This window comes from Sordaria macrospora, chromosome 6 (assembly GCF_033870435.1).
Source record: "Sordaria macrospora chromosome 6, complete sequence".
NCBI lineage: Eukaryota > Fungi > Ascomycota > Sordariomycetes > Sordariales > Sordariaceae > Sordaria > Sordaria macrospora.
The window spans coordinates 3366187-3391268 of record NC_089376.1 but is presented as its reverse complement, the minus strand read 5'-3'; the positions used below and the strand labels follow the sequence as shown (position 1 = coordinate 3391268).

The 25082-nt window shown below is 51.8% G+C and overlaps 6 protein-coding genes across 6 annotated transcripts; 3 read left to right on the top strand and 3 right to left on the bottom strand.

Moving 5' to 3' along the window:
• Positions 1–173: 173 nt before the first annotated feature.
• SMAC4_08727 (uncharacterized protein) lies at positions 174–653 on the top strand (the record flags this gene model as incomplete). The annotated part of the gene is made up of 1 exon (XM_003344430.1): positions 174–653. One exon carries the CDS (start codon positions 174–176, stop codon positions 651–653), a length of 480 nt encoding a protein of 159 aa, XP_003344478.1.
• Positions 654–1946: 1293 nt separating this feature from the next.
• SMAC4_08728 (uncharacterized protein) lies at positions 1947–2384 on the bottom strand (the record flags this gene model as incomplete). The annotated part of the gene is made up of 1 exon (XM_003344431.2): positions 1947–2384. One exon carries the CDS (start codon positions 2382–2384, stop codon positions 1947–1949), a length of 438 nt encoding a protein of 145 aa, XP_003344479.2.
• A 1992-nt stretch (positions 2385–4376) lies between these two features.
• Positions 4377–5336, bottom strand: SMAC4_08729 (uncharacterized protein; the record flags this gene model as incomplete). The annotated part of the gene is made up of 1 exon (XM_003344432.2): positions 4377–5336. The coding sequence occupies one exon, from the start codon at positions 5334–5336 to the stop codon at positions 4377–4379; it is 960 nt and encodes a 319-aa protein (XP_003344480.2).
• Positions 5337–7834: 2498 nt separating this feature from the next.
• Positions 7835–8395, bottom strand: SMAC4_08730 (uncharacterized protein; the record flags this gene model as incomplete). Its single annotated transcript, XM_003344433.1, has 1 exon — positions 7835–8395. One exon carries the CDS (start codon positions 8393–8395, stop codon positions 7835–7837), a length of 561 nt encoding a protein of 186 aa, XP_003344481.1.
• A 6463-nt stretch (positions 8396–14858) lies between these two features.
• On the top strand, positions 14859–16538 carry SMAC4_08732 (uncharacterized protein; the record flags this gene model as incomplete). Its single annotated transcript, XM_003344434.1, has 1 exon — positions 14859–16538. One exon carries the CDS (start codon positions 14859–14861, stop codon positions 16536–16538), a length of 1680 nt encoding a protein of 559 aa, XP_003344482.1.
• A 3518-nt stretch (positions 16539–20056) lies between these two features.
• SMAC4_08733 (uncharacterized protein) lies at positions 20057–24872 on the top strand. Its single transcript, XM_003344435.2, has 3 exons — positions 20057–22057; positions 22110–23085; positions 23142–24872. Exons 1-3 carry the CDS (start codon positions 20808–20810, stop codon positions 24051–24053), a joined length of 3138 nt encoding a protein of 1045 aa, XP_003344483.1. The 5' UTR covers positions 20057–20807; the 3' UTR covers positions 24054–24872.
• Positions 24873–25082: the final 210 nt, after the last annotated feature.

Genomic DNA, 25082 nt, shown 5'->3' with positions numbered 1-25082 from the left:
TGAGAAAATAAAGTCTCATTTCTTCGAAGCGCAAGTACAATTTACTCTGCACCTGCCTCCTGACAATCACCTTCATCGCCAATACCACCTAACTCCCGTCATCACAGACTCCTATCCAATTGAAAGCCACCCACCTCCATCCATCCACGCACAAAGACCTCGCGCAGAACAAAATGTCTTCCCAATCAAACGACGGCGACGAAGACGACATCGCCAAGGCTATCAGACGGTTGATCACCATCTGCAACCACCTCTTCGAAGACGACGGCAGTGACTCGGCCATGGACGACAACCAGTACGACAACTTCATTGCCGCCCTGCAGCCGAACGAGACTGAGACGGAGCCATTCTCAACGCACGAAGAGCTCGTGAACGAATACAGGTCCTTCGCCCAATCAGTCCAAACGCACCAAGACGTTGTGAATGAATTCAGGTCCTTCTCCGAATCAATTCAAACGCACGAAGAGGTCGTGAACGAATTCATGTCTTTTGTCCAGTGGAACTATGCGAACTACAACGACGTCTTCGGAGACAGTGGTGACTCAGACGACATGGGCTACTGCAGTAACACCACGGTCCTTGCCCCGGTGGTTATAGTGGCCTTCGTGGAGGGTACGTTCTGGGTTGTTGCTTGGTGGTTGATCAGTCTGTAGCTCGCTGCGGCAGTGCGGCTTGAGGTGTGCAACCCCCCCCCCCCCCCAAAAAAAAAAAAAAAAAAAAAAGAAGAAAAAAAAGAAGAAAGGGACAAGAAAAAAAAAGGAAAAGAGAGATAAGGCGGTTCTCGAGAACGTCAAGAAAGCCGAGGCAGTGGCGCCGATAGTCTGCTTGGCCATTCAAGACTGCATAGATGGTATTAGACCGCTAGGTAAACATTGTGAGGAACTTGAGTGGAGGATTCTGGCATACAACGCTTGCTTGCTAGTGGCTTTGGTTGACGCCAGCCCGGACTGGACCGGAGATGAGCTTATGTAGCCTATCGTACCCATCAGACTCAAGGGCGGAACTTAGGTAACTCACAGAATGTGGTCCTGGAAATGATAAAGTCGTTGCCACACCTCACTGTGACGTGGGCTTTCCGTTATCCCCACGATGATCAAGATGTTTTCGGAGAAGGTGTTCACCTATTCCTCGTAAGATTCGTCGCTAGAGGTAGAAGTAAATATCTCCAAGGTATCGTCTGTATTGTATTGTTATTCCCGCCTTCTAATTGCTCTCGTTCAATCTGCATAGAATCTGTATTTCCCTAGGAGGTGTCTTGCAGATTCGTTGTCATCTGGGTATGTTCCTCAATTTCTGAATACCAAATATCGTTCTTACCGTGGGATTCGACTTGAAGATGGAGAGTGTTCCTATCCTTGGGCAGTAGCACCCGGGTGGTGGTTGGCATAGTGGGCGGCGGTTTTAGACCATTTTGGCATTGGTAGGGTAAACGAGAGATAGAAGAGAACCTTCACGTTTATGCGAGGGAAAAGCACAAGGTGTGCTGAAGCTTTTATCATGTCGAGGAAGGTGTAAACTCGAGACATTGTATGGGGAAGGAGCGAGATGGGGCACTGTTAGCTACGCAATCGTACCTACGTTGTGTTTCACGTGTAAAATTCAGGAACACATGGGCTGTAACGATGATGTAGCAGAGCAAGAATCAAGATCATGTTGGGGAAAAATATGTCGGTAAATTTATTTCCGTCAACGCCTGTCTCGATGTTGCTTCGCTTGTCTCGAAAGCAACTCTGTGGTATTCCATCCAAGAAAAGAAAAAAAAGCCATTGCAGCGCGAACCGATCTCAATTCCAGCTTGAACTTCCCTGAAAATAAAACTCCTGAGAAACCAACAATGACTATAACCAAAAGGCCTTCTTTGCCCTGTTCAAGTCCTCCACGAGCACCCATCATCAGGTTCAAACCCCCTCCGAGTAGTTAAGCTTCTGCAATTCAACGACACAACTTTACCACCACCACTCAAACCCCTTCTCCTCGTCGGTAACCTTCTCCCAGGTGACGTGCAAGTACTCGTCATCCCAGATGCCCACCCTGACATCGTACTCCATGCCGAGTCCTCCACCTACAAGCGGTCTTCCCCTCAACTTCCTGTTCCAGCGCTGGCGCTCGGGGTAGTGCGACAGGATGAGGTCCAGCCTCTCGCGGAAGATGTCGACCTCGTCCTTGGACATCTTCGAAAGGAGAACCTCGACCAGCTCCTTGCCCGACAGCAGGGTGGCGGGCTTCGCGTCGGGCTCGAGAACGTGGTACTGCTCGTACCAGTACCAGAGGGCGTAGAGTTGCAGCTCGGTAAAGTTGAAGTTCCAGAAGTTGGCGGCGGTGGGCCTGGCTCGGTTGGTGCGCAGCCCCTTCTTTTGGGAGCGGTTGGCAGATGTAGTGGCCATCGTGGGCTTTGTGGTGATGGTCGACATGGTGTCTGAGGTGGTAGACTAGAGTGGTTGGTTAGTAAATGCCTTGGTAAATGTGCTTGAAGGAGGAGGTTCTTACAATTGTAATTCCAGGATAGCAGGTTATCTTGGGTAGGTAGCCAGGCTTGTGAGGTGTGGCCGAGAGTGGTTGTTTGGTATTGAATGCCTTGGTAAGTGAGCTTGAGGGAGCAAAATTTTGCACTTGTAGTTGCAGGATAGCAGGTTGGGTAAGGTAGGTAGGCAAGCTTGTGGGTTGACCAAGAGTGTTTGGAATGATGAAAAGAGAAGAAGGGAGAATGGATGTTAGGGTGGGAGACCACTCTTAAATACCTTAGCTATTTGCTCACGTACACAGCTGTTGAGGACACGTCTTTGGATTGAGGCAATGCAAGGAAGAGATTCTTCTGGGTTCCTGGTACATGCAATCAATAGCCTCTTACTGGGGCGAGGACGCATATGCAAAGAAGAAACTTGCGTGTATCGATCCGATTCCGCTCCAAGTGGCAGTGTATTATGCATATGGCTGCCCTGGCATCGATTACAGGTGTACCTACCTAACGATATTCCCTCACGGATCTCAATCTGCCGCACCAGGCTGAAAGGGCTCCATGTGCAGCTGATCTGTAGTATAGATGGCACCTTGGTAGAAGATTCCATCCAACTTGGTCCACCTACCTCTATGCACCATGTCGCTCATAGGAATGGTAGGGCGGCCGCTCTTCATCCACTCCAACAAGTTACCTATGGAAGAAAGGCAAAACCTGGAAGCGGTCTCCCATGTTTGGCCATCTACATATAACGCAGCTTAGCCCGCAGAGCCAGTAGGCTCTCTCCTCCTTGGCGTGGACTTCGGACTTGACAAACTTGACCTTAGTCTTGAACCAAGCGCTGTCGAGCTTGAGCTGCTCGTACTCGGATTTCAGACGCGCCTATTCATCCTTGACTTTGTTGATTTCGGCGGCGAGTCCGCGGCCAAGTCAAAAGTCTCAACCTTGGGAGTCTCAGGCTACCTCTACATATATCTATCCTTCCACTCCTGTCACTGAGGTACCTAGATAGAGTGTACCTCTAGGTACATGTATTAATGTGAGACCCCCTTCCACTGATCATGGGAGGTACTTAGCAAACAAGACACTGGATGGAAAAGAAGTGAAATTACAAACTGAATTTGCCTCCGAAAAATCGAGACGTACCTTGCATCAGGTTTGTCCAGAGGAGTGTCTGTAAAGAGAGGATGGGAAACGCGCAGCGACCGCGACTCGCATTTGGCACGAAGCACCAAGGATGGGACCGTCTGATAAAGGACAGGTTTCGAACATGGAAAGCCCCGACCACATTGAGGCAATGAGAACACTTGTTCAGACTCATATGCGACTGGATAATGTGCAGGTGGTGAAGAAAAGGGGCGATGGGATGTGTTGTCCCTCCTTTACTTATGCTTGGGTATATTTATAGCTAGGCACGAACGGACATCCGTTGTGCAGTCGTTATATAGGTCCCAGTGCAGTGTTCATGCAGCTCATAGCTTACGTTTACGCAGTCTTGCATTTTGGCCACGGTTACTTACACCGAGTCGGTCTCCGGCTTCTTTCCTGTTGGCCCCCCAGTCCAAGAAAATGAAATGTAAGGTCCCTACATGAACCTGGAAGTGCTTTCACCATATGCAAGGGTAACTCGTGGATGTAATTCTCTTCCAACTTCGATCTTCGATTTGTCATCCCTCCTACCGACACGTACAGCTCAACCATTACCTACTCCAACACTCTCGTATACCACTCTCCACCAAGCAAGCCAACAAGCCACCAAGTCACCAGGCCAGTCCAGGGCAGCTCCAACTACTATACTGATACCAAGCCGCCTTTAGGCCAGCAAAAAGCCGACCACCGATACCCGCCAAATAGCCACTGCTGCACCCAAAGCCCCTGCTCGACCATCAAATTTCCAGACACAGCACCAGTTAACAACTGGCTACTCGAGCGGGACGTTTCCGTGCCCGGAAGCCCCTCCACTACTTCCACCAGGGACATCAGAATTCCCTATCTTGTCCTTGTTCTGCAAGAACCAGTCTAACGAAGCAACCAGTCCTGGGCTGTACTCCGTCTGCACAGTCTCTCCTGTCGGCTCGGGTGCGGTTTGTGTCGAAGCAGTAGACCCGACGAAAGTTGAAGTAGGTGGAGCGTCGTTCGTGATGATACTCGCCTGGGTCGTGGCCTGATTCCCGCTACTACTTCCACCAGGGACATCAGTATTCCCTATGCTTTCCTTGTTCTTCAAAAACCAGTTTAACGAAGAAATTAGTCCTGGGCTGTACTCTGTTCGCTCAAGCTCTTCCGATGCTTTGCGCTTGAGTTGGATTGAGGTACCAGCCGCAGCATTAGTTGAGGCAGCAGTTGAGGCAGAAGGCGTATTGTCCGTGTCGCTGTTCATATGAGTCGTAGCATCACGCCTTGCCATAATGATAGACTTGATCTCGTCTTGGGCGGTCAAGCGCTGGTCTTGTCCAAGAGGGCTGCCCGTGCTGTTCTCCGCCGGTGAGACAGTGGGTTTTGTTTGGGTCTCAGTAACAGCCCCGGTGGAAGTTGAAGCAGATGGGGTGGTAGTCGCATTGGTCCCAGTACCAGCCGCGGCAGCTGCATCATCGATCTCCTTCTGACGAGCAATATTGTTGCGCCTTGCCACTTCCCAGAACTCGTCGTTACCAAGGAAAGTCAAGCTCTGTTCCTGGGAAAGATGGCCGTCCACGTTGGCATCGGATGCCAGTTCCTGCTCGACAGTGTCCACGTTCAAGGCAGAAAAGAGTTGGTTCAGCCGTCTACGTGTAGATTCTGGACAGTCGCGCAATTGTCTACGAGCTCTACAAGAATCGCGAAATCGGCGGTTGCTGCGATGCTCGCCGTGGATGCGCGGAGGAGAATCCAAATTATCCATAGGTAGAGGTGATGACTGGCGAGAACTGCGTTAGCTGTTGCCCGTTTCCAATGATGCTAGGGTGATAAGTGCTGGAGGGAGTCTTTACCTGTCGACTTGAGTTATGGGTTGAAGGGGAGGACACTCGTCAGAGTATCGTGGGACGACGTAGAAAGTGCCGAGTAGATGCGTGGGAAATGTTATTGAAGATGTTCAAGAGTTTGGGGGTAGGCAAAGTGTCTGGACGCAGAATTTTGTTGGCAGTTTCGACAATCGTAGATGTATATGATAGTTGTGGAAAATAAAGGAAGTGATAATTGAGCGGGAAGACAATCGAATACGATGGCAATTATACTACGAGGCGCCATTTTCCATTCACTGGAACTGGAAGAATTGAGCCTTGACCTACCTTGGAGAGAGTGAATGTCCCTTGGAGTAGTGAATGGCCCCATGGCCATTGCTCTCTTTTCATCCGATGAAGGTTTTGGTTGTGGGGTATGTTGTTGAGGTCGGGATCCGTCTTCGAATCCACGAAATGCTGTGGATGATGAGTGCCACAGCCAGTCGTGCCGATGTACCTCCGTTCCATTCATATAGGTCAGAAAAAAGAGCTCGCAGCCTTCCTCAACAACGGGGTGACTCAGTGAATATATAGGAATTCCCATGGTGTTGGCTCCTATTTATCTGTGATTAATGACAAACTTTGTTGAAAAGATGTAGCGAGTCTAAATGTGCGAGTCTCTCACCGGTGTTCTGCACCAGCAGGAGTGTTACCTCGAGCAGGTCCTTGCTTAGAGCCCACTCTTATGTTCATCTCCACTCCAGCTCCGACCACTTTTTGGTGGTAACTGCCTCCCAGGTTTGTGACAAGCCAGCCGCAAATTTCATGTTGTGTCACCTAAGAAACAAGTATGACTCTATGGAGAGGAGCTCTGGATTTTAACTCTGTCTCTGGTGCAGCCACTTGAACTGAAGGTGGTTCAACTCTGGCTCTGGAGAGGGCTTTGAATAGTCTGGGCTGGTTTTGAAAAGGTGAGCTCCAGACGCTCCACGGCCTCTAATTCTAAAAGCTTTCCATGCCGACATTTGCTGGCGAGAGTAACGGGGCTACAATACGAATAGTCTAGTATAGCATCTTTTGGTAGACGACAGTTGGTAGGCTTCCGGTAGCGAGCTCTAAGGCGATGACTCCTAGGAACCAGATATCGACGGCCGCGGGATGTTTGAGGTGCTCGTCGCGGACGTTTGGCCTGGCATCAGGCAGATTGGTCTCTACGAGAGCGCAGCGAGTCGTGAAAACCCCCAAGAATCGCCAAAGAACCTCTAGCGCAAGCTATTCCTCGGCATCAGGTCATGCAAGTGTACAACCATTTTGTCTTGTTTGATTATTCGCCAGAGTCTTGGATGATGGCGCTGTTGTCGATGGCGAAGCCAGCTTCCTCAGCTAACTAGGCCAAGAGAATGCTGCTTCGGTCCATCATGGCTACGTCGTGCTGAACCAGGTCGTTGGGGTCGGCAGAAAGAAGAACCTCCTCCTGTTTCTCACCTGTGCTGGCCATGCGAGCGGCCCTTTCCGAGTCAGCAGAGGATGGTGTCAGTGGGGAAGGCCAGCGAACACAGATGTCCTCTAATCCAGAGACTGAATTGGAGGGCATAGAGGTGTGTCGCGGTAGACACGCGGCTCAAGCCGAGGTTGAAAAGCCTCATCATGATGTCCTCAAACATGAACCCCTCAAAGTAGCACTTCTAAACCTGCGTGGGAGGTGTTCTTGGTCTTTCGGCTTCCCTGTTCTGGCTGGGTTGGGCCTTGGGACGTGGTGGTGCTGGTAACGGTCTTCTTCGAGATGTCTGACCTGCGCATCCTCGTCGTCGCTAACGAGGTCGATAATATTGCTTGACGATGTTTGAGCCGCTTGGGCGGGTGTTCGTCCCCCAAGCTGATCGTATGGCAGAGACTTTTGGTTGAAGACATCACCCGGTTGTTCGTACCTCCGCTGTCTGGCCATATGATCGGCCAGCCTGTGACCCAGTGTGGTGTTGCAAGGAGGCATCCGCTTAATTATAATCGACCAGCCGCGGTCGAAGAGGTAATGCGATAACGAGACAATTGCTTGGACAGATGGATTGGTGGTTTCCACAGCGTTTATATTGTTGGCGATGACCCAAATGGGGATGAGCAGAACCATATCACCCGTCTCGACAATGCAGTAAAGAACGTGGCGACTTGCCCGTTCTGATAAGAACAACACTGGTATGCCTACTAGGTCGTCAGCATGCAACACTTGTGCAAAAAAGATGTTTTGATAAGAAAAAGAGATAAGAACAAGCCACCTATAGTTAATGAGATCATACTTACTACATGCAACTTATCGTAATAATACTCACGTCGTTTTCTCCTGAGTAGCCTCATATCCATCCTCGACTAAACCCATCCGCCCAACCCCAACATCTCTTCCGCCTTTCCCACAATGCCATACCTGGCCGACACTTCCAATTCAGTTTACTTTGATCGTCGGTTGTCATCGAGCTTTGTATTTTTGGAGGAGCCTCCCTTCCCCGTTGCCGGGAACTGGCTGCCTCCAGAGTCGCTGGGGATCGTGCTTTTCTGCGCGGGCAGAGGCGCGGATGCCTGACTTGAGGGCTTTGTTGGGGTTGAAGTTATTGTAGGTGGTCGGAGTGGGAGAGTTGGCGGGGGCGCGCAGTGAGTTACCCTTACAAACCGAGACCAGTACAGCGCGGTCGGGGTTCTCCGGGGTGATCGGGTAAGGCAACAGATAACCGGCGACGTAAATCAACTTGGGCTCTGGCTTCTTGCCCAGGAGATACTCTAGTAAGCGTTGCAGCAAGTGACACCGTTGAGCCTCTCCTTCAGCGTCGCCGATCTCTCCAAAAAGTCCGCCGAAGGGAAGTCGTAACGCGGAAAGGCAAAGATGCCATGAACGGCATCGCTCTTTGCCACGAAGTCCGGCAATGCTTGGGCTATCTGGACCGGATTTTGATAAGAGGCGTTTATCAAAGGTTGTGCATGCCGCCACGTCCATCTCCTCACCGGTGAGGAAGATGACTGTTGCGGCCATCATCTTCAGGTAGAACCTATCTGTGGCCAAGTGGGTTGCGTAGGTTAATGGAGGCCTGGCGACCCTTGTAGAGGACAATGAACGCCATCCGGATGGTTCGTACGAAGCGGCTCAAAGGAGGAAGCGGACCGAATGTATCGTTTCGAGCTAGGAGGGGGTAAGTACATGGTGATGAAGGATAGTCAAGAAGACGGAAGTCATACGTACAGCGCGAGAAAGGCTCCTGTCAGTGTTTGTATGTCACCTCCTGCTCATGAGACAGGAAGCGGACCGAATGGTATCGTTTCGAGCTAGGAAGGAGTTAGGAGGTGGTGATAAACAGGCGCGCATATATATGGAAATTGTAGAGATTAATGGGAAGTTGACAACAGAGGCGACAGATGGCGGGTTTGCAGGATATTTATGAAGACGAAGCCAGTCATACTTACAGCGCGAGAAGGGCTCCTCCCAATACTTGTACTGTCACCTTTGACTCAAGGCGCGTATGTTTGCTGTGACTAATGTGGATGGTGTTCGCAACCCTCTTGCTTGCGATGGACTTTTCCTCTGTGCCCAGGAGATAGTTATGGAGGAGTCAGAGTCAGACGACGTTGTTGGCTCTTTTCATTATAGGGGCGAAAGTGTTTTTCGGTCAAAGAACGCGTTCGTGGTGGGCGAAGGTGGGCCGAAGCTGAGATTATTGTTGCTGAGGTTGATGACTCTAGTTTGGTCGCTGTCTCAGGCTGGAGATTGTTGAGTAATCGGGGAAGCGCAAAGTTTGTGCGATGACCGAGGCGAGTGAGAGGAGGAGAGAAGTGTGCGGGAAAATAGAGCTTCAAAAGGGGTTTCCGTCACCCAGGCCCAGTGAGTGAGTCCCAAGGGTTCGGACGAAAGGATAAGCACTCTCCGGAAAAGCATTACGAATCTTTCGCAGGACATTCCCTAGTACGAACCGTAATAGGGTGAATACTAGAGGTATAGCAGAACGGGAGAGGCATCAGAGTGACGCCCTAACACCACGAACGGCTTCGATGTTGGAAAGAAGTCCTCTCAAATCCTCATAAGAAGGAATAAGGGGAGGGATTTCAGGTACTATCTTGGTAGTGTTGATGACTTCCCATATGACTTGGGGGAGCTTTTTAAGGGGTGCAACTTTGGTGGCCATGCTTGCCATGGTAATCAGAGAATTGAGAGTCTCGGTAGGAGTCGATAGACCGCTTGATAGCGACCGTTACACGCACGGCTTCCGGTGCCGGGCTTGTGACTTGTCCCACCAGCAACTCCATCCACGAGATTATCGACATCAGCAGCGGTATCGAGGATGACCAGCACACCTCCAGCACAAAGGTCACCGTCAAGATCTTTGACGATTCCATGGGCGCCCTGCTCATGCTGGACGGCCAGTTCTCTGTAGCCATTCTCGGCATGCGCATGGCTGCCGTGGATGCTATCCAGAAGTTCATGGAGCTCATACTCAGGGACGAGAGCTACAGATAGACAGAGAAGGACGACTGCGCCTCGAAGCTGAATAATGTTCTTACGAGGGCCGGAGAGAGAGACCTGGCGTCACCACTGTGAGAGACGAAGAAGACAACGACGCTGCCCTAGCCAATAATCTGGACATCCGCACTGTTAATGGAACGAACCCAGCAATACCGCCTCTTATGGCGCCACTTGGCGCCTAATCATCCTTTGGTGTTCTCGGCCTCATCTCCTTAAGAGGGTTTTGGTCCTTTTTGTCGCTGTCGCTGAAGCTTGGGGCTTCAGGATGGTCCAGCCATTGTAGAATGTTCTTGCTACGTTAAAGTTGAACAGAACGACAAGAACAAGCAAAAACAAGAGGAGGGATCCAAAGTAAAATGGCATTTAAAACAAAAGAGTGTCCAGCGCTGCCAGCAAAGCATAAGACCGGCGATGGGACGTTCGACATTAAAAACGACAACTTCGAGGTCTCCCGTCTTCGATACTTTCGAGTTCGAATCAGGCAAACCTCATCTCATATCGCCCTATTCTTTGCCACCGCCTTCATGGTTTCAACCCTTCACTTTGGAATGCCAAGCAGCTGGTTCATCCGGAGTCTGAAGTCCTCCATCTATCATCAAGAGACACCAAACCCAACCCATTCCCAAACCATCACACAAAGACATCACTGCCACTTATTCTGGTGCAACTGGATGGAGACAGTCAGCAGAACCTCGAGAGATGGGACACCACGATCCGAGATTTTCTAGGGATGGAGGCTCTTCAAGTGTTCCTCGACTTCGATATTCCTGAGCCGGACATGAACAACTGAAACTACTTCCACGGTCAAGTTCGACAACGTGGGCGGTGCCATAACCAAAATCGTGTTGCAAAGGTGCGAGAATACATGTGGAATTTAATCCAGGGCGCTGGTGAGGTGACATGGAATCAGAACCCATTTTCTTGTTGTCGGAGATGATGGAAACCCTTTGGACCTGGATACTGCTCGAAATAGTGACAATCCCTTTCTTCTCCCACTTGGTTTACCTCGAACAAACAAAGCCGTCAACACGACGGGTATGCTCAACGACTTGCCCACGAGATAAACCAAAGAAAGAAACAGCAGCGTCGGCTCTTCTGGAAACGAAAAGCTCGAACCACGGAATCTTATGGGCGGGTAGGTAGAGAAAGATACATATTCACCAAAAGACACATCTCGGCCCTCTTGGCCACTTGGCCTCGACCTCAGCTCGACAGGATGCTTCCAAGTGCGTGCCAATGCCAGCTTGACACATGGCACCCAGCATCATTTTCTCCAGCTCTGATCCGCCTGTTCGGGTGAACGCAAACGCAAAAGGTCTGTCTGACTGTACCCAGTGTCCGGTGTACCCGTGTCCAGGTACCATTATGGTGTATGTTTAGGGAATATGCAGGAACCACCAAAAGATCGACAGTCATCCTCGAATGCCGTTATGTAACAGGAACGTCCCGACTTCGGGGTCCTTGAACTTTTCAAAGGGTCTGGATGCTTCGGTCTTTGGCCTTTGTTCAGGGGCGCAGAGGTGCTTGCTCTTAGGTAATCCCTTCACCTCGGGCCGTCCGTTCGGTTCTTTTGTCTGGGAGTTTTTCGCCGTCCCGCCGCCGCCGCCCCGCTGCCGAAACGGCGCGAAACGAGCGAACGAACGAACGCATTGTCCACCACCGCTCGTTCGCAAGTCTTGTCTCAGATGTCTTTGTGTCAAAGCTGAGCACGGACAATCATGTCATGGTCGCAGCTTCGAAGGAAAGGAATAAGAAGAAGATGAACAAAGCTTAACTTGCCAAGTGTCGGGGATATCCCTGGGCTTCTAGACCTTTTGGCTTCTCAACGATGTGATGGGTTGGGTTCGATTTTTGTTCTCTTCGTGGATAATCTCGTGACCAAAAAGTCGGTGGTGGTTTTGCATTTGACGATGATGGAAGAACGTGCCGAGAAGAAATGGTCGAGTCGGTCAAGCCCTTTTTTGCGCCCAACTAACAGCACACCCGAAGCCCGTGCTTTGCGCGGTGAAGCTAGCGTGATGCGTCTTTGGTGTTGGTGTGGTTCTTTGGGGGAGGAGTCGAGGGACAAGTGTGGATTCCCACAACCACCCGCGATATCCACATTGAGCTACGCAATAATTATATAAGAATTGATGCAAGTTGCAGGTGCGCTCCTTGCGTTGGGTTGTGTTTCGTTAGAGTCGCTCTTGCACCAACTGATGCATTGTCCTCCTGCAGTAGCAGTTGCACTTCTGCTGTGGCAGTCACAATTCAGCATTGCCGACATTCGGGCGAGATTGCGACCAACGAAAAAGGGCAGCCACGACGACGAGCACAGGAAACTGGGAACCTTGGTGGTAGCTTGGCCGGGGTTTGGCTTCGTTGAATTGGGGGCACCGACGACGACGACGACGACGACGACGAGGGTGACGACGACAACAAACTGCCCACTTTGACGAACAGCGAAAGCAAGCAAAGGCGGCGTCGGCGTGTGACGTTGCCGGCCTTTCAGAAGAAGTGAAGAGAAGTGAAGAACAAAACAGAATGAGGCTAATCGAGTCAAGGGAACGTTGGGTTGGGCGAATCAAGAGCAAGCGGTGGGAAAGTGTTACTCGATATTTACTCGATTACTCGATTCTTACTCGATCAAAACTCGAAACGCTCTTATCCGCCAGAAGTGGTTCCGCTCACTTCCGTCTAGATTTCAAACACAGTCCGCAGTCCCGCCGCCTTTCTAGTTTCAACCATGGTCGGTCTAAAACTGAATAACCTCGGATGCTGCCTCCCAAACCCGGAAACTCGTTGAGAGAGGATTTCTCACCGATACGAGAGTCCTGCATCGTCGTCATCGCCCGGCACTTGGTTTCTCACTGAGAGAGCTATGGTCTCTGGGAATCGTCGTATTTGGCAGAGGCTCTGCTGTTGTCGTCATGTTGATTTCCTTATCTATCCGTCAGTGACGCAGTTCCCTTGCAGTGAGTGTCTTGGAGAAACACACTGATCCTCACTGCAACTGAACTGTCAATCTGCCACAACCAACAAAACAAAAACACCACAACGGTAAAGTACGTCGGTACCTGGTGGCGGCCGATATCAGGCAGTGGCACTCCTGTCAATTGGGTTCGTCGCGATCCACTGTGGCATTCAATGGGAAAGGATCCTAGCAGGCGGTGACTTCCCCATCTGGACCCTGACAAAGCCACTTTTCTCCCACTGTTCTCATTGGACGATCTTCTTTTCGTAGTGGAGGGGCGTGTCTGGAGCCCTATCTGGTGGGGCGTGCTTGCATCGGACTACGGCTGTTTCCGACTAACAAAACCAGCAACCGCAAAGGGAACACTGCGAAGTGCGCGCACCAATCAGCGGCCGCGGATAAAGGGAATCTAGATGCAAACTGCAAGAGACCGCAAAAAGACGGATTGTCTTGGCTTCAATGTCTCTTCTTTCTTCCATTCCGACATGTTCCCTATCAGTATCAGTCATCTATCTCACCTCTTCTCTTTCATGCTAAAACACTACTTCTGGCCAGCGAGCCAAACCCAATTGACCATCCAGTGCCACGGTCTGATATCATATGGTATTCTGTTATCTCCCGTCCTCTTCCATCCCCGAGTCCAATCAGCAATCGGTTTCTCAAATTTAAGATCCTGATCTACAACCTTGCCTTCCACTTTCCTGCCCTACGTACCGTTCCTCTATCTTATCTCCAGACCGGGGATGCCAGGTTGGGTACCCAAGATGACCCAGAGGCGTGACAGCTTCATCTCAACTTTCCGGGGAAAGGAGCGCTGGCCGATGATGTAGTAGTCTCGTCTTGGGGTGTGGGTGTGATGTTGATTACTCGATCATGGGGGGAAGCGGTCTACGATACCGGCTTGTCACCACCATCGTGACCACCACCACAGTCCACATGCCATGCTCCCGTTCGTTTGTTGCCAACCATCTTACTCGATATTTTCTGGGGAAGACGTCGTACTCCGAGGTCTTTGGGGATGGGGGCCCAAGTGCGCCTCCATACGGACCACCCGAAGGGACCCGGTCGGGAAGCATGGGGCAGTATGGGGAAGAAGCTCCAACCACAAAAAGTCTCTCGAAAAGTCGAAAACGCTCGCTCGCCGGTGCGGCGGCGAACGGAGCCACGAGCTAGCTGACATGTGGAGTCTTCGTGCCCCTTGCACTCCCATTCCTTTTTTCCCTCACCACACAGCGAAAGCCTCACGATCCTTGACCAGATATCCACACTTCCACGATGTCTCGATCGGTCGGGGCTAACACCGGTCCCAGTAGGGCAGTGGAGTCTCGTTAGTCCTCGCGGCAAACGGCACTTTCAAGGGTGAAGGGCTTTTCCCATCGTGATGGATCCGAGTCCGTTGAAACCGATACCCATCCTTCGGGATTTCTTTATCAAGGGCATGGCTTCCATCTCATAAGTCCCTTCTCACCCCTTCTCTTCTTCTTTTTCCTTCCCATCTTTCTATCTACCCTATCTTCTACACCTGGGACATATCTACTTCCATTTCTTTGTTTGAAATAGAACCATATCCAAACAGCCGGATCTCTTATCAGCTACACTTCAACATCTACAAGTATTGTTCACCGGAACGGCGTCTTACATATCGTATCCGCCTCTTATCAACCAACATCTTACACCGGCACGGCATACCACACCCCCTTCCAGGCGTCACACACACCCCACTGGATAAAGTCCGAACACAGATAAGCTCCCGCATCCCGGTGATCATACTTCTTATCCCCGGATCCCGGTGATCATACTTCTTATCCCCGGATCCCGGTGAACATTGGTGTGCTTGTGAGCTCGTGAGCGTTTACCACAACGAAACAAGAAGAGGAAAGACGAGAACACTCACTCTCACTCTCCCTCTCCCTCTGGCTTTTGCTTCCTCTCCTTCTCCTAGAACTAGCAGCCTTGCCGCTTTTCACAGAGGGAGCTCCCACCAAGCCAAATATACCCCAACTCCAACACAACAACACACCTCACGCAACAATGACGGTATCAACCTTCCTCCTGGACGCGGCATCCGAGCCGCTTGTGGTGCTCGTCTCCAACAGGGCCGTTCTCACTCAGCCTGACGACTCGCTCCTCCTCACACCCGCCACCGTCGCCATCTCCTCCACCACCGGCAAGATCGTCTTCGTAGCCCCGGCTATCTACCCCCAAGAATCCTTTCCCGAATCGACCACATATGTGGACTACGGCAACAAACTCATAATCCCTGGCCTGGTCGACGCCCATGTCCACCTCAACGAGCCCGGCCGTACAGAATGGGAAGGCTTTGCGACTGGCACGAGGGCGGCTGCTTCGGGCGGTGTCACCACCGTCATCGACATGCCATTGAACGCCATACCTCCCACCACCACACTTGAAGGCTTCAGGGTAAAACTTGCTGCTGCTCAGAACCAATGCTGGGTCGATGTTGGCTTCTATGGCGGCGTCATCCCCGGCAACGCTGACCAGCTGCTTCCCCTTGTCGAGGCCGGTGTCCGTGGCTTCAAGGGATTCCTCATCGAGTCTGGAGTCGACGAGTTCCCTGCCGTCTCCGCAACCGACATTGCTCTCGCCATGACCACCCTCAAGGACACCCCGACGACCCTCATGTTCCACGCCGAGATGCTCCCGCCCATCACCGACTCGGTCGGCGACGGTGTCACCCGCTCTGAACCACCCCTGGCCCCCAAGGGTGGGCTCACCAGCTACTCGACCTTCCTCGAGTCGCGCCCGCCCGCATTTGAGACCTATGCCATCGAGGAGATTCTCTCCATGGCCGACCTCGCCCCGCAGTTGCACCTGCACATCGTCCACCTGTCGGCCACCGAGGCTATTCCGATCCTGCGTAACGCCCGCGCCCGCGGCGTCAACATCACAGCTGAGACGTGCTTCCACTACCTCGGTCTCGCCTCTGACAACATCAAGGACGGTGATACCCGCCACAAGTGCTGCCCGCCCATCCGCGAGCAGTCCAACCAAGACAAGCTCTGGGATGAGCTCACTGCCGGCGAAGACAGCTGCATCCGCACCGTCGTTTCTGACCACAGCCCCTGCACCCCCGAGCTCAAGCTGCTGCCCGACCACTTGGCCGTCCAGCCCGAGCAAAACACCATGCTCCGCCGCCCCAGCCTCCGCTTCACCGACTCCGGCATCGACGTCACCCTCCCCGAGGAGAAGCCCGATCACAAGACCGACTGCTGTGGCGAGCACGAACACGCTGCCGAGCTGGCCCACGTCCACCAGGACGCCCTTGCCGGTCCCCAAGGTCAAGGCGACTTCTTCGCTGCTTGGGGCGGCATCTCCTCCGTCGGTCTCGGTCTGCCTATCCTCTACACCACCGCCACCAAGCGCGCCGCTCCTTTGTCAATTGTTGACATCGTCCGGCTATGCTGCCAGGCCACGGCCAAGCAGGTTGGTCTCTCTCACCGCAAGGGCGGGTTGAAGGTCGGCATGGACGGCGATGTGTGCGTCTTCGATGATGAGGAGGAGTGGGTGTTGAGGGCGGGCGACATGAAGTGGAAGAACAAGTGCAGTCCTTGGGAGGGCCACCAGTTCAAGGGCCGCGTGAAGGAGACGTGGTTGAGAGGCAAGAAGGTGTATCAGCTTGGTGGTGGCAACGGTGGTTTCGTGAGTGTGAAGCCCATTGGTGAGGCTATTACTGAGAGGAGGGTGTTGTAGATGAGTGGGTAGGAAAAGGAAGGATGAAAGATGAGGGATGAAGACTTGCATTGTATTCTGTTAGCATTTCTCTTTTTTCTTTTCTGGGTTTGGGTATGAAAGCATTTTATAAGGGGTGTCTGGTTAGCTGGTCATGAATGGTTCCTGGGATTTTTAGCGAGTTTCGCGGTTATCATATACCACTGAATTGATTTGAGGCGTTTATGAAGCGCTTCTTTAATCGTTAACGTTTTTCTTCCATGTTGCTCGTGATGACCCGTGATTATGTTAGGAAGAAATGGTCGATGCGATGCTTTGGCGTTTCCTGGATCGCTGCTTCGGACACTAAGGCGAGGTCCAAAGTCGAGACATGGTCCATGGACGATGCAGTTGTGAAAACTCGACGAACGCCGCTTGGTTGCTTTCATTGATGATGGTGGGTAAAACCGATTAGACCATCCCGATGTCAATGTCGTGATTGATTTCGAAAAAAAATATGTGTGATCATCGTGCTTGCCCAAATGGTTGACGACTTGACGTTCGTTCTTTCCCCAACTCCCACGTCCTATAAACAACAGTAAGAGGTACGACCCCGTGACCCCCCGCCAAATCACTTCCTGGGCCCTTCCATTCAGGTTTGTGAAACATGGAGTTCCAGGTTCTTTTGGTTTTGATAGGATGAGAGAGGAGGGGAGGGGGGTCCGGAATCACATGATCTCAACCTTTTGATACTGTAGAGGTAATTGGCGACTTCATCTCGAGCTTGGCGACTGACTACCTACCATACCTACCCTTAGCTACCTACCTACTTCTCGTAGCACGTACCGAATTCCTCAGTTCCTCTGGCAGGTCTTCGTTGCAAATCATCCATGTCCACGCGGCAGTAGGCTGTATGGGTTAAAAGTCTACCCTGCTAGGACATTCATTCAGTGGCTGTCGATGAGCATTCAGTCATAACATATATTACGGACGTCGCTGTTGTCGAAAACATGTTAACCCAGCCACCGGCGGCTGTGCATTTTCAGGACCAGACCAGATGGATGTCCCGAGTTTGTCTAGCAGATCTGGTTTAGGTACGGTATTTCCTATGACTTGCGAGCTAGCTCATTCATCTCCAAGTACATAGAAACCGCATGAGTGCTGGGTAGGTACGGTAGGTGAGGTAGGTACAGTGTGAGTGGTCTGGTGCCGTGTTCAGTTCTTTCCTCTTTGTCCTACTTGAGCATCGTTTCAGAATCTGTTGATCTTTTTTTGATGAATAGAAACATCAGAAAGCGGGGTTTGGTTTTTGTTTTTATTCGAAACATTGTCTCTTGTTGGTCGGACTTGGGGGTCGGTGAGTCGCCGGTCAAAAGAGTTGTTGGCCTGATACCAGCGTTGAGTGCTATCGGTATATGGATAGTGGTCTTTTCTTGTTTTGAAGATCTGATATTCCATTTGATTTGTCCGCTGTCCGCTGTTTCTTATCACATACAGGTAGGTATGATGTTCGTCCATACGGCGATGATGAGCTGCTGGTTGACGTAAAACTACCAAAAGTAGAAATGGAATGTAAAACGACATCATACCTTACCTTCCTTCTTATCTTATTACCTAACACCGAGCGATCATCAGTGCTGCCCCAGATTTGTTACACCCAAACAGACAAACCTGGCCATGTTCACGTCGTCGTGAGTTTTATTCAGTATATAACCAGGGGATGAATGATGAATGGATGAATGAATGGCTGAATGGCTGAATGGAAACCCGAGAGTCCCAAACTCCTACAATCCCAATCCCCGTCTCCGTCTCCCGTGCGGTCTCCGCTCGCTCAGCGGGCAGCGCTTTAAATGAGATGTGGGGGCAGCGGGTGGGAACGTGGCTTTGCGTGGCAGCGCGGGCACTCGTTGCGATGCGATGCGATATGCGATCCCTTGCGACTGTCTGGGACTGCCTGGGACTGCAAGGGAACCACAATAGGTTGACTGGTTGTGCATGCACCAAATGTGAAGCGATTGAATGATCGGTCACCGGGATTTTTGGAAAATACCGAGGGGGAATTGAGGTTTAGCATGGGATGGGGTTGAATCTCGTTCAAAGTCTTGGGTTCGGTTATTGTTGGGGACGATGACACCGACTCAGAAAGGGCAGGTATCCAGTCTGGATAGGGGTTCCTGATGGCGAAAACTCCAAACGGGATCTTCGGTCAGAGTTTTCCTTTCGCTCTGGCTGCTGTCTTAGATGAGTAGTGTAGTGTACCTAGCCGAGGTGGGTTTTGTGTTCTCGTGTGCTTCGTTGTGTGTTTGAGATGTTCTTCTCACGGGTTTTGCCGTTCGGGTCGGGCAGTAGGTAATGGAGACCAATTGGCCCATCAATGATGAGAGCTGAAAAAAATAAGAGAAGTTTTCTCAGAGAAGAGGGATTCGATATCAAAACCCAGCAGACTGGAAAGGCAATGCAACAAAAGTAAACAAAGCTCGTATAAAAATTGTGCAAACTCTAAAAATAATTGCTTGTTGGAGTTTATGTTTGGTAGCTGCCACTGCGGTGCGTGGATGGGGAGATGCCCCAGGAAGAGCGCCAAGCCATTCCATATTCCCACTTTTTATCCAGTCGTTTGTTCGGCAATCATTTGTTTGGATTTTCCATGCTGTGCCCTCCAAATCCCCGACGCTCTCTCTCCACTGGCCTGTTACAGCATTCAGTGGCAGACTGCAGTGGTGGCTTGGAGATTTCTTGGGATGTCTTGGCCTTGTTCCCCTGGGCAAAGCTGGAGGCTGTCACTGGCTGCCACTGGCTGCAGTAGGCTAGCCGTGTTGCCGTAGATCCGTGGACCGTTCTTGCATCGTTCCTCGCTTGCAAGTCCACTCTGGAGTGCAGCCTCAAGTCCACCAGGTGTCTCCGCCTGTTCCAGGTCCCAGTTACTGTGTCACTGTCGCCTCGCAGTTGCAGTCTCGTCAGCTCGGCTGCGTGTGATTCTTGGTGTGCGACCCCCAAACCGCTGTATTCCAGTTCCAGGCCAGGGCAATTCCGCATCGCATCGCATCGCCATCTTTCCTGTCGGCCTTCCTGTTCAGTCTTGCAACTGCGCGACAAAAAAGATAGGACTGGCGCAGCAGTAGCAACAACAACTGGAACGACAACACCAACACCACCGGGGAATCCCTTCGTTGCTCTGTTCCCACTCATCACTATTGTGCCGAAATCAAGGGTCCTCCCATTGGAAACACTCATTTTCTCTCTTGTCTCTTTTTTCTCATCTTTCTTTCTCTCGCGGAATTCATCTTCCTTGCAGGTCCACATCGCTCTTACTCTTCTGACCCGTTTTGTCCGCCTTTTTGTCACTGCCGCCTGCGTATTGCGCGACATTCCACTTTTGTCCTTGTCCCGTCTGTGTCGCACTCACTGCCGCTGTACACCGATCTGAAGCACTCACTCACTTTGTGGGAAACTCATCCACGGCACATACACTCATGCTGTTGAACGAAACGAGCATACGACCTAACGATACTAATAACACACGACTTTGATATCACCATCATCATCATCATCATCATCATCATCATCTTTGAGCCGTCTCATTACTACCTTTTACTAGGTAGTCAGGCACTCAGGCCAAGCTCGACCCTTGTCGCTTCCCTTCTCGCTTTCCGTTGATAGTCCGGAGTGCGTAGTGCCAAGGCCAAGCATTTCTGTTGCCCTGCCCTGGCTGAGGTGCTTCTCCGACTTCCCCTAGGAACGAACCAAAGTGGCCGTCGCTGCTGGTTCGTCACTGTCGGCAGCACGCACCCAGCCCCAGACAGTCCGCCGCCAACGGCCAGCCAGCCAGCAACAACCACACTGCACACCCACGGCAATCCTCCCAGCCTCCAATCCTGCTTACCACCACCACCCGCTTCAACGTCGGGGCAGCCAAGCTGCACAACACACACACGCACAACACCAACAACCACTCGATTCCAACCCGACGCAATTGTCTTCCGCCGTTTCTCGTCATTTCCTGTCTCGCTTCCTTTCCTATCTGCCATATCCATCATCTTAATTCGACCCCCTTTCTCGATCCCGAACGGGCCCGACCGTGAACAGCGCCAATCTCGGAAAACCCCTTAACCGACTTGGTCAACAATCAACAATCAACAATCAACAATCAATCTGTCCCCGGGTTGGCACGCTGTTGGCAGTTGGCATCGTAGACCTCTCTCTCGCCGTCGAAGCATGTGCGCCGCCATCGCCAGCCGACAATAATACCGAAACATCGCTCACCGAGTAGCCATTAGCTGCCCAGTTTCCGGGTGCCATTATCCACCCGCGATGCCCTCCTTCGTACCCGACGAAAACTCGCCAATCTACCAGCGTTCCCCCGCCGTCGTACATCTCAACCCTGCCGGCCAATACGGGCAACCAAACGGCAAGGTCGATGACCACCCGCTTCCTCGTCACTCGCATTCTCACACCTCAATCGAGAGCTTCGACGACGAGGGTTCGAGCCAATCGACACACACTTCCACAGACGACTCGGACATCAGGACACGCTTGAATGGGGACAGCCAGCGACGACATCCCAACATGACCTCTTCGCTAAATGGAGGTCTGGATGGCGATGTAGATGGGATCAATAGGAAACTAGATCGGATGAACTTGAACGGGACCAACAGGGCCGACGGGAGCGACAGGCCGGCCAGACATGATATCACGAAAAGCGGGAAGCCGCATCCAAACGGCAGGTTCCCCATCGCCATACCGGACCGGACAGTCCCGTTGTCGAACTCGGCTCGTCCAACTCCGGACGGTCAAACGACACACGACCAAAAGGGTGCCTTCTCGCGCGGCTCCCCGGGCTCTGCCAACAGCGTTTCAATTCATCCATCACCGACCGAGATGTCCTTGCGTCCTATCAACAGGGGAGATGTTCGCACCGTCGAGAATGGGGCGGCCACGCCTCCCGCCCAACAGACTCCCAATGGATACCCTTTCCCATCATCACCGCCAGCTCAGCAGCGCGATTTGGCACCCAACAGCCCTCCTTCACCGCATCGTTACTCGTCGCCGCCCTTGTACAACCCTGCAGCACCCATCTCAGCCTCCACCAGTGCCCTCGCACCGCCACCCGTTCCCGGTATTAAACAACGTCACACCCTCGACGTTCCCAAACCTTCGGCTCCCCGTGGATCCAAGGACGGCTTCGATGGTACTTACGCAACCGGTCGCTTCTCACCAACTGGCGTTGCTGGCGTGCGTAGGGCGTCGCTGAGTCTTGCTAGAAGAAACACACGATCTCTCCACTCGGAAATGCCTCGTGACGAAGTTGTTCCCGATGACGACGCGTTGCGATGGGCCGAAGTCTACAGGGAGAAACGGGCCAGCAAGAGGAGGAGGAGAGATGCCGAAGACGACGACCGGGTCTTGGTTGGCACCAAGGTCGACGAGACGCATGCCAATTGGGTCACGGCATACAACATGCTTACCGGCATTCGAGTTTCTGTATCGCGAACAAATGCCAAGCTTGACCGTCCGTTGACGGACGCTGACTTCCAGGCAAAGCAAAAATCCACCTTTGACATGTAAGCATTTCATCATCCTTTCTCTCGCATAACATGGTACCTAACCCCCTAGCAAAAGAGCCGGAAACGAGATGATTCCCTCTGCCAAGTATGACTTCAAGTTTAAGGATTACGCGCCTTGGGTTTTCCGACAACTCCGCGCACGCTTCCAGCTGGATCCAGCAGACTACCTCATGTCACTGACGGGCAAGTATATACTATCCGAACTTGGTTCCCCCGGCAAGAGCGGCAGTTTCTTCTACTTCTCTCGCGATTACAAGTACATCATCAAGACCATTCACCATGCTGAGCACAAGTTCCTTCGCAAGATCCTTAAGGATTATTACGAGCATGTTACCGAAAACCCCAACACCCTTCTCTCGCAATTCTACGGTCTGCACCGGGTCAAGATGCCCGGCCCGTACGGCAAGAAGATTCACTTTGTCGTCATGAACAACCTCTTCCCTCCGCACCGGGACATCCACCAGACCTACGATTTGAAGGGTTCAACAATTGGTCGCGACTACAAAGGCGAAGATCTCGACAATCCAAAGGCAACTCTAAAAGACCTCAACTGGCTTCGACGAAACCGACATCTCGAACTCGGACTTCAGAAAAAGAAGCTGTTTTTGGAGCAACTCCAGAAGGATGTGCGGTTGCTGCAGAGGCTAGAAATAATGGATTACTCTCTGCTCGTTGGTATCCATGATCTTCAGAAAGGGAACGAAGAAAACCTGCGGGACAAGACCCTGCGAGTCTTCAACCCTGGCGGTGACAACTCACGCGAGGACCCCAGCTCCGTCTTGATGCGTACCCCCTCTAAGTTGGAGAATGCGCGGAAGGCTAGGGAACTGCGGCAGATGGTTAAAACCGAGCGGCCAGTCCCTATGGGAGAGACGAGCAGCCGGATGCCCGACGAACTTGAGCACAACCAGAGCCGCGCTAGCTTTGTTTTCAACCAGGATGACGGAGGATTCCGTGCCACCCATGAGGACAACACTCCGGCGGACGAGATCTACTACCTCGGAGTGATTGACTGCTTGACACACGTAAGTCCACGTCTATCTGGTCTGTATACTTCTGACAAGTGCTAACGTGATTATAGTACGGAATCATCAAGAAGCTCGAAACCTTCTGGAAGGGCCTGTCAAGCGATCGTAATCAGATCTCCGCCTTACCTCCTCACGAGTACGGCGAGCGGTTCATCAACTTTATTTCCGGCATCACCATGTCTTGTGAAGAAGCAATTCGCCAAGCCCAGGAGCGAGACGCAGAAATGCAAGCAGAGGCAGCCTTGGCCGATCAGCAACAGCAGCGAGTGGGTAGCTGGTCTAGCGCACGCAACGGTCGCTCTTCAACATCAGCACCACCACTCCCTTCGCATCAACCACCACCTCTACCATCAGGTGTTCAGTCACCCGAATCCGAGGCAACTGTGCAGAGGGCGGAGCGCGAGGCGTACACGACTGGCATATCAGAAGAGGACGTACCGAGCAAGACGCTCCGCACGACGCTTTCTCCTGGCAGCATCGAGCGCAGGGACAACATCGCTAGCCAAGCCAGCATCTTACCGGTGGTTGAGGAGGCTGCAGAGGGACGGTCATCCGGCGAACAACATGCGCGCAACACCCGGGTCAGTAACCTGACTGGTGACAGCGAATACCGCCCTCTGACGCCTGCCAAAGATGGCGAGGAGAGACAGGCGGGATTTGGTAATCCGCTCCTGAGGGGTCATGCTCGCGACCACAGAGACTACGGGCCACCACCACCAACACCGCCTAAGACAGGGTATGGATACGGAACACCCCAGTCCCTGAAGGACGGCGCTGATAGCGGGTATAGCATTGGTTTCATGAACGGCAACGGCAACGGCAAATCCGTCGACCTTAAAAGCTCCAGCGGCTCGCTGAGATCAAACAAGGGCGGCCACCAGATCATCGGTCGGGAAAGCCTGGATAAGGCCCTACCCCCGCTTCCCTTCGGCGACGCACAGACTCGGCCCCAAGGCGTGTCATAGGACGGCAACACTATAACGGAGACGAAAAGCACCACAACGGCGTTGGAGCTACAGCTGGAGATGGAGATGGATGGTTCGCCGGATTCCTAGGAGTCACCGACGAAATATTCGCGACAGAAATGGGAGGCGGCGAGACAGAGGTTTCTGCAGGAGGTTATAGACGGAGGAAGAAGTCCCCCAATGGTTGATTACTACAGTTGGCGGACGGATGGACGGACGAGAGAGCGTGGTGGTGTGTGACTCGATACCCTTCAGCGAGTGTGAATAGCAGCGCTATCTTAGGCGTCGTGTTATTTTCCTTTTCTTACTACTTTTTATGTTGAGGAGGAGGAGGCAGGACAATGGACGGGGAAGGAAGAGAAGGAAGGCAGTAAGGACAAGGAGAAATGGGTTGCTAGTGCCGGATGGAGCCGAGAGAGAGAGTATGAAAAGAAGATGATACGGAAAGAAGACGAAGAAGAAACCTAATCCAACATTTTCCTTTTTAAAACTTCGCAACAACATCAACAAGATCTCTTCTTATCAAATCTCGCTCGCTCGGTCTCACTCTCTGCCTACCTATCCAGTCCTATGTATCCTTTCTCCTTCGTGCTCCCTGGTTGACTGTTTGAGTACATTTGGGGGGTTGAAATCGGCTGAAAAGTAAGGCGAGGAAGAGGAGGAGGAGGCAAAGCAACGACAAGGACGAAACCAACAACAACACCATCAAAACTTTACACAGCAACGCAACATATCATCACACAAACAAACAACTATAAGCCATGATACCACAACCATATTTTACTGTTCGTTTGGCGTTGTCTTTTTTTTTTTTTTTTTTTTTTTTTTTTCTTTATCAGGAGGGGAAGGGAAGCATCGGGGCGAAAGCATCAGAGCAAGGAGAGGACGGAAGGGAGGAAAGCATTGAATATTTGTTTTTTGTGTTTGTTTTTTTTCTTTAGACACATTGTCAACCTTTTTTATTTTTCTTTTTCATATTACCACCTACCTACCTATCATAACGGGTTTTTCTTATTCTACTTATTCTTT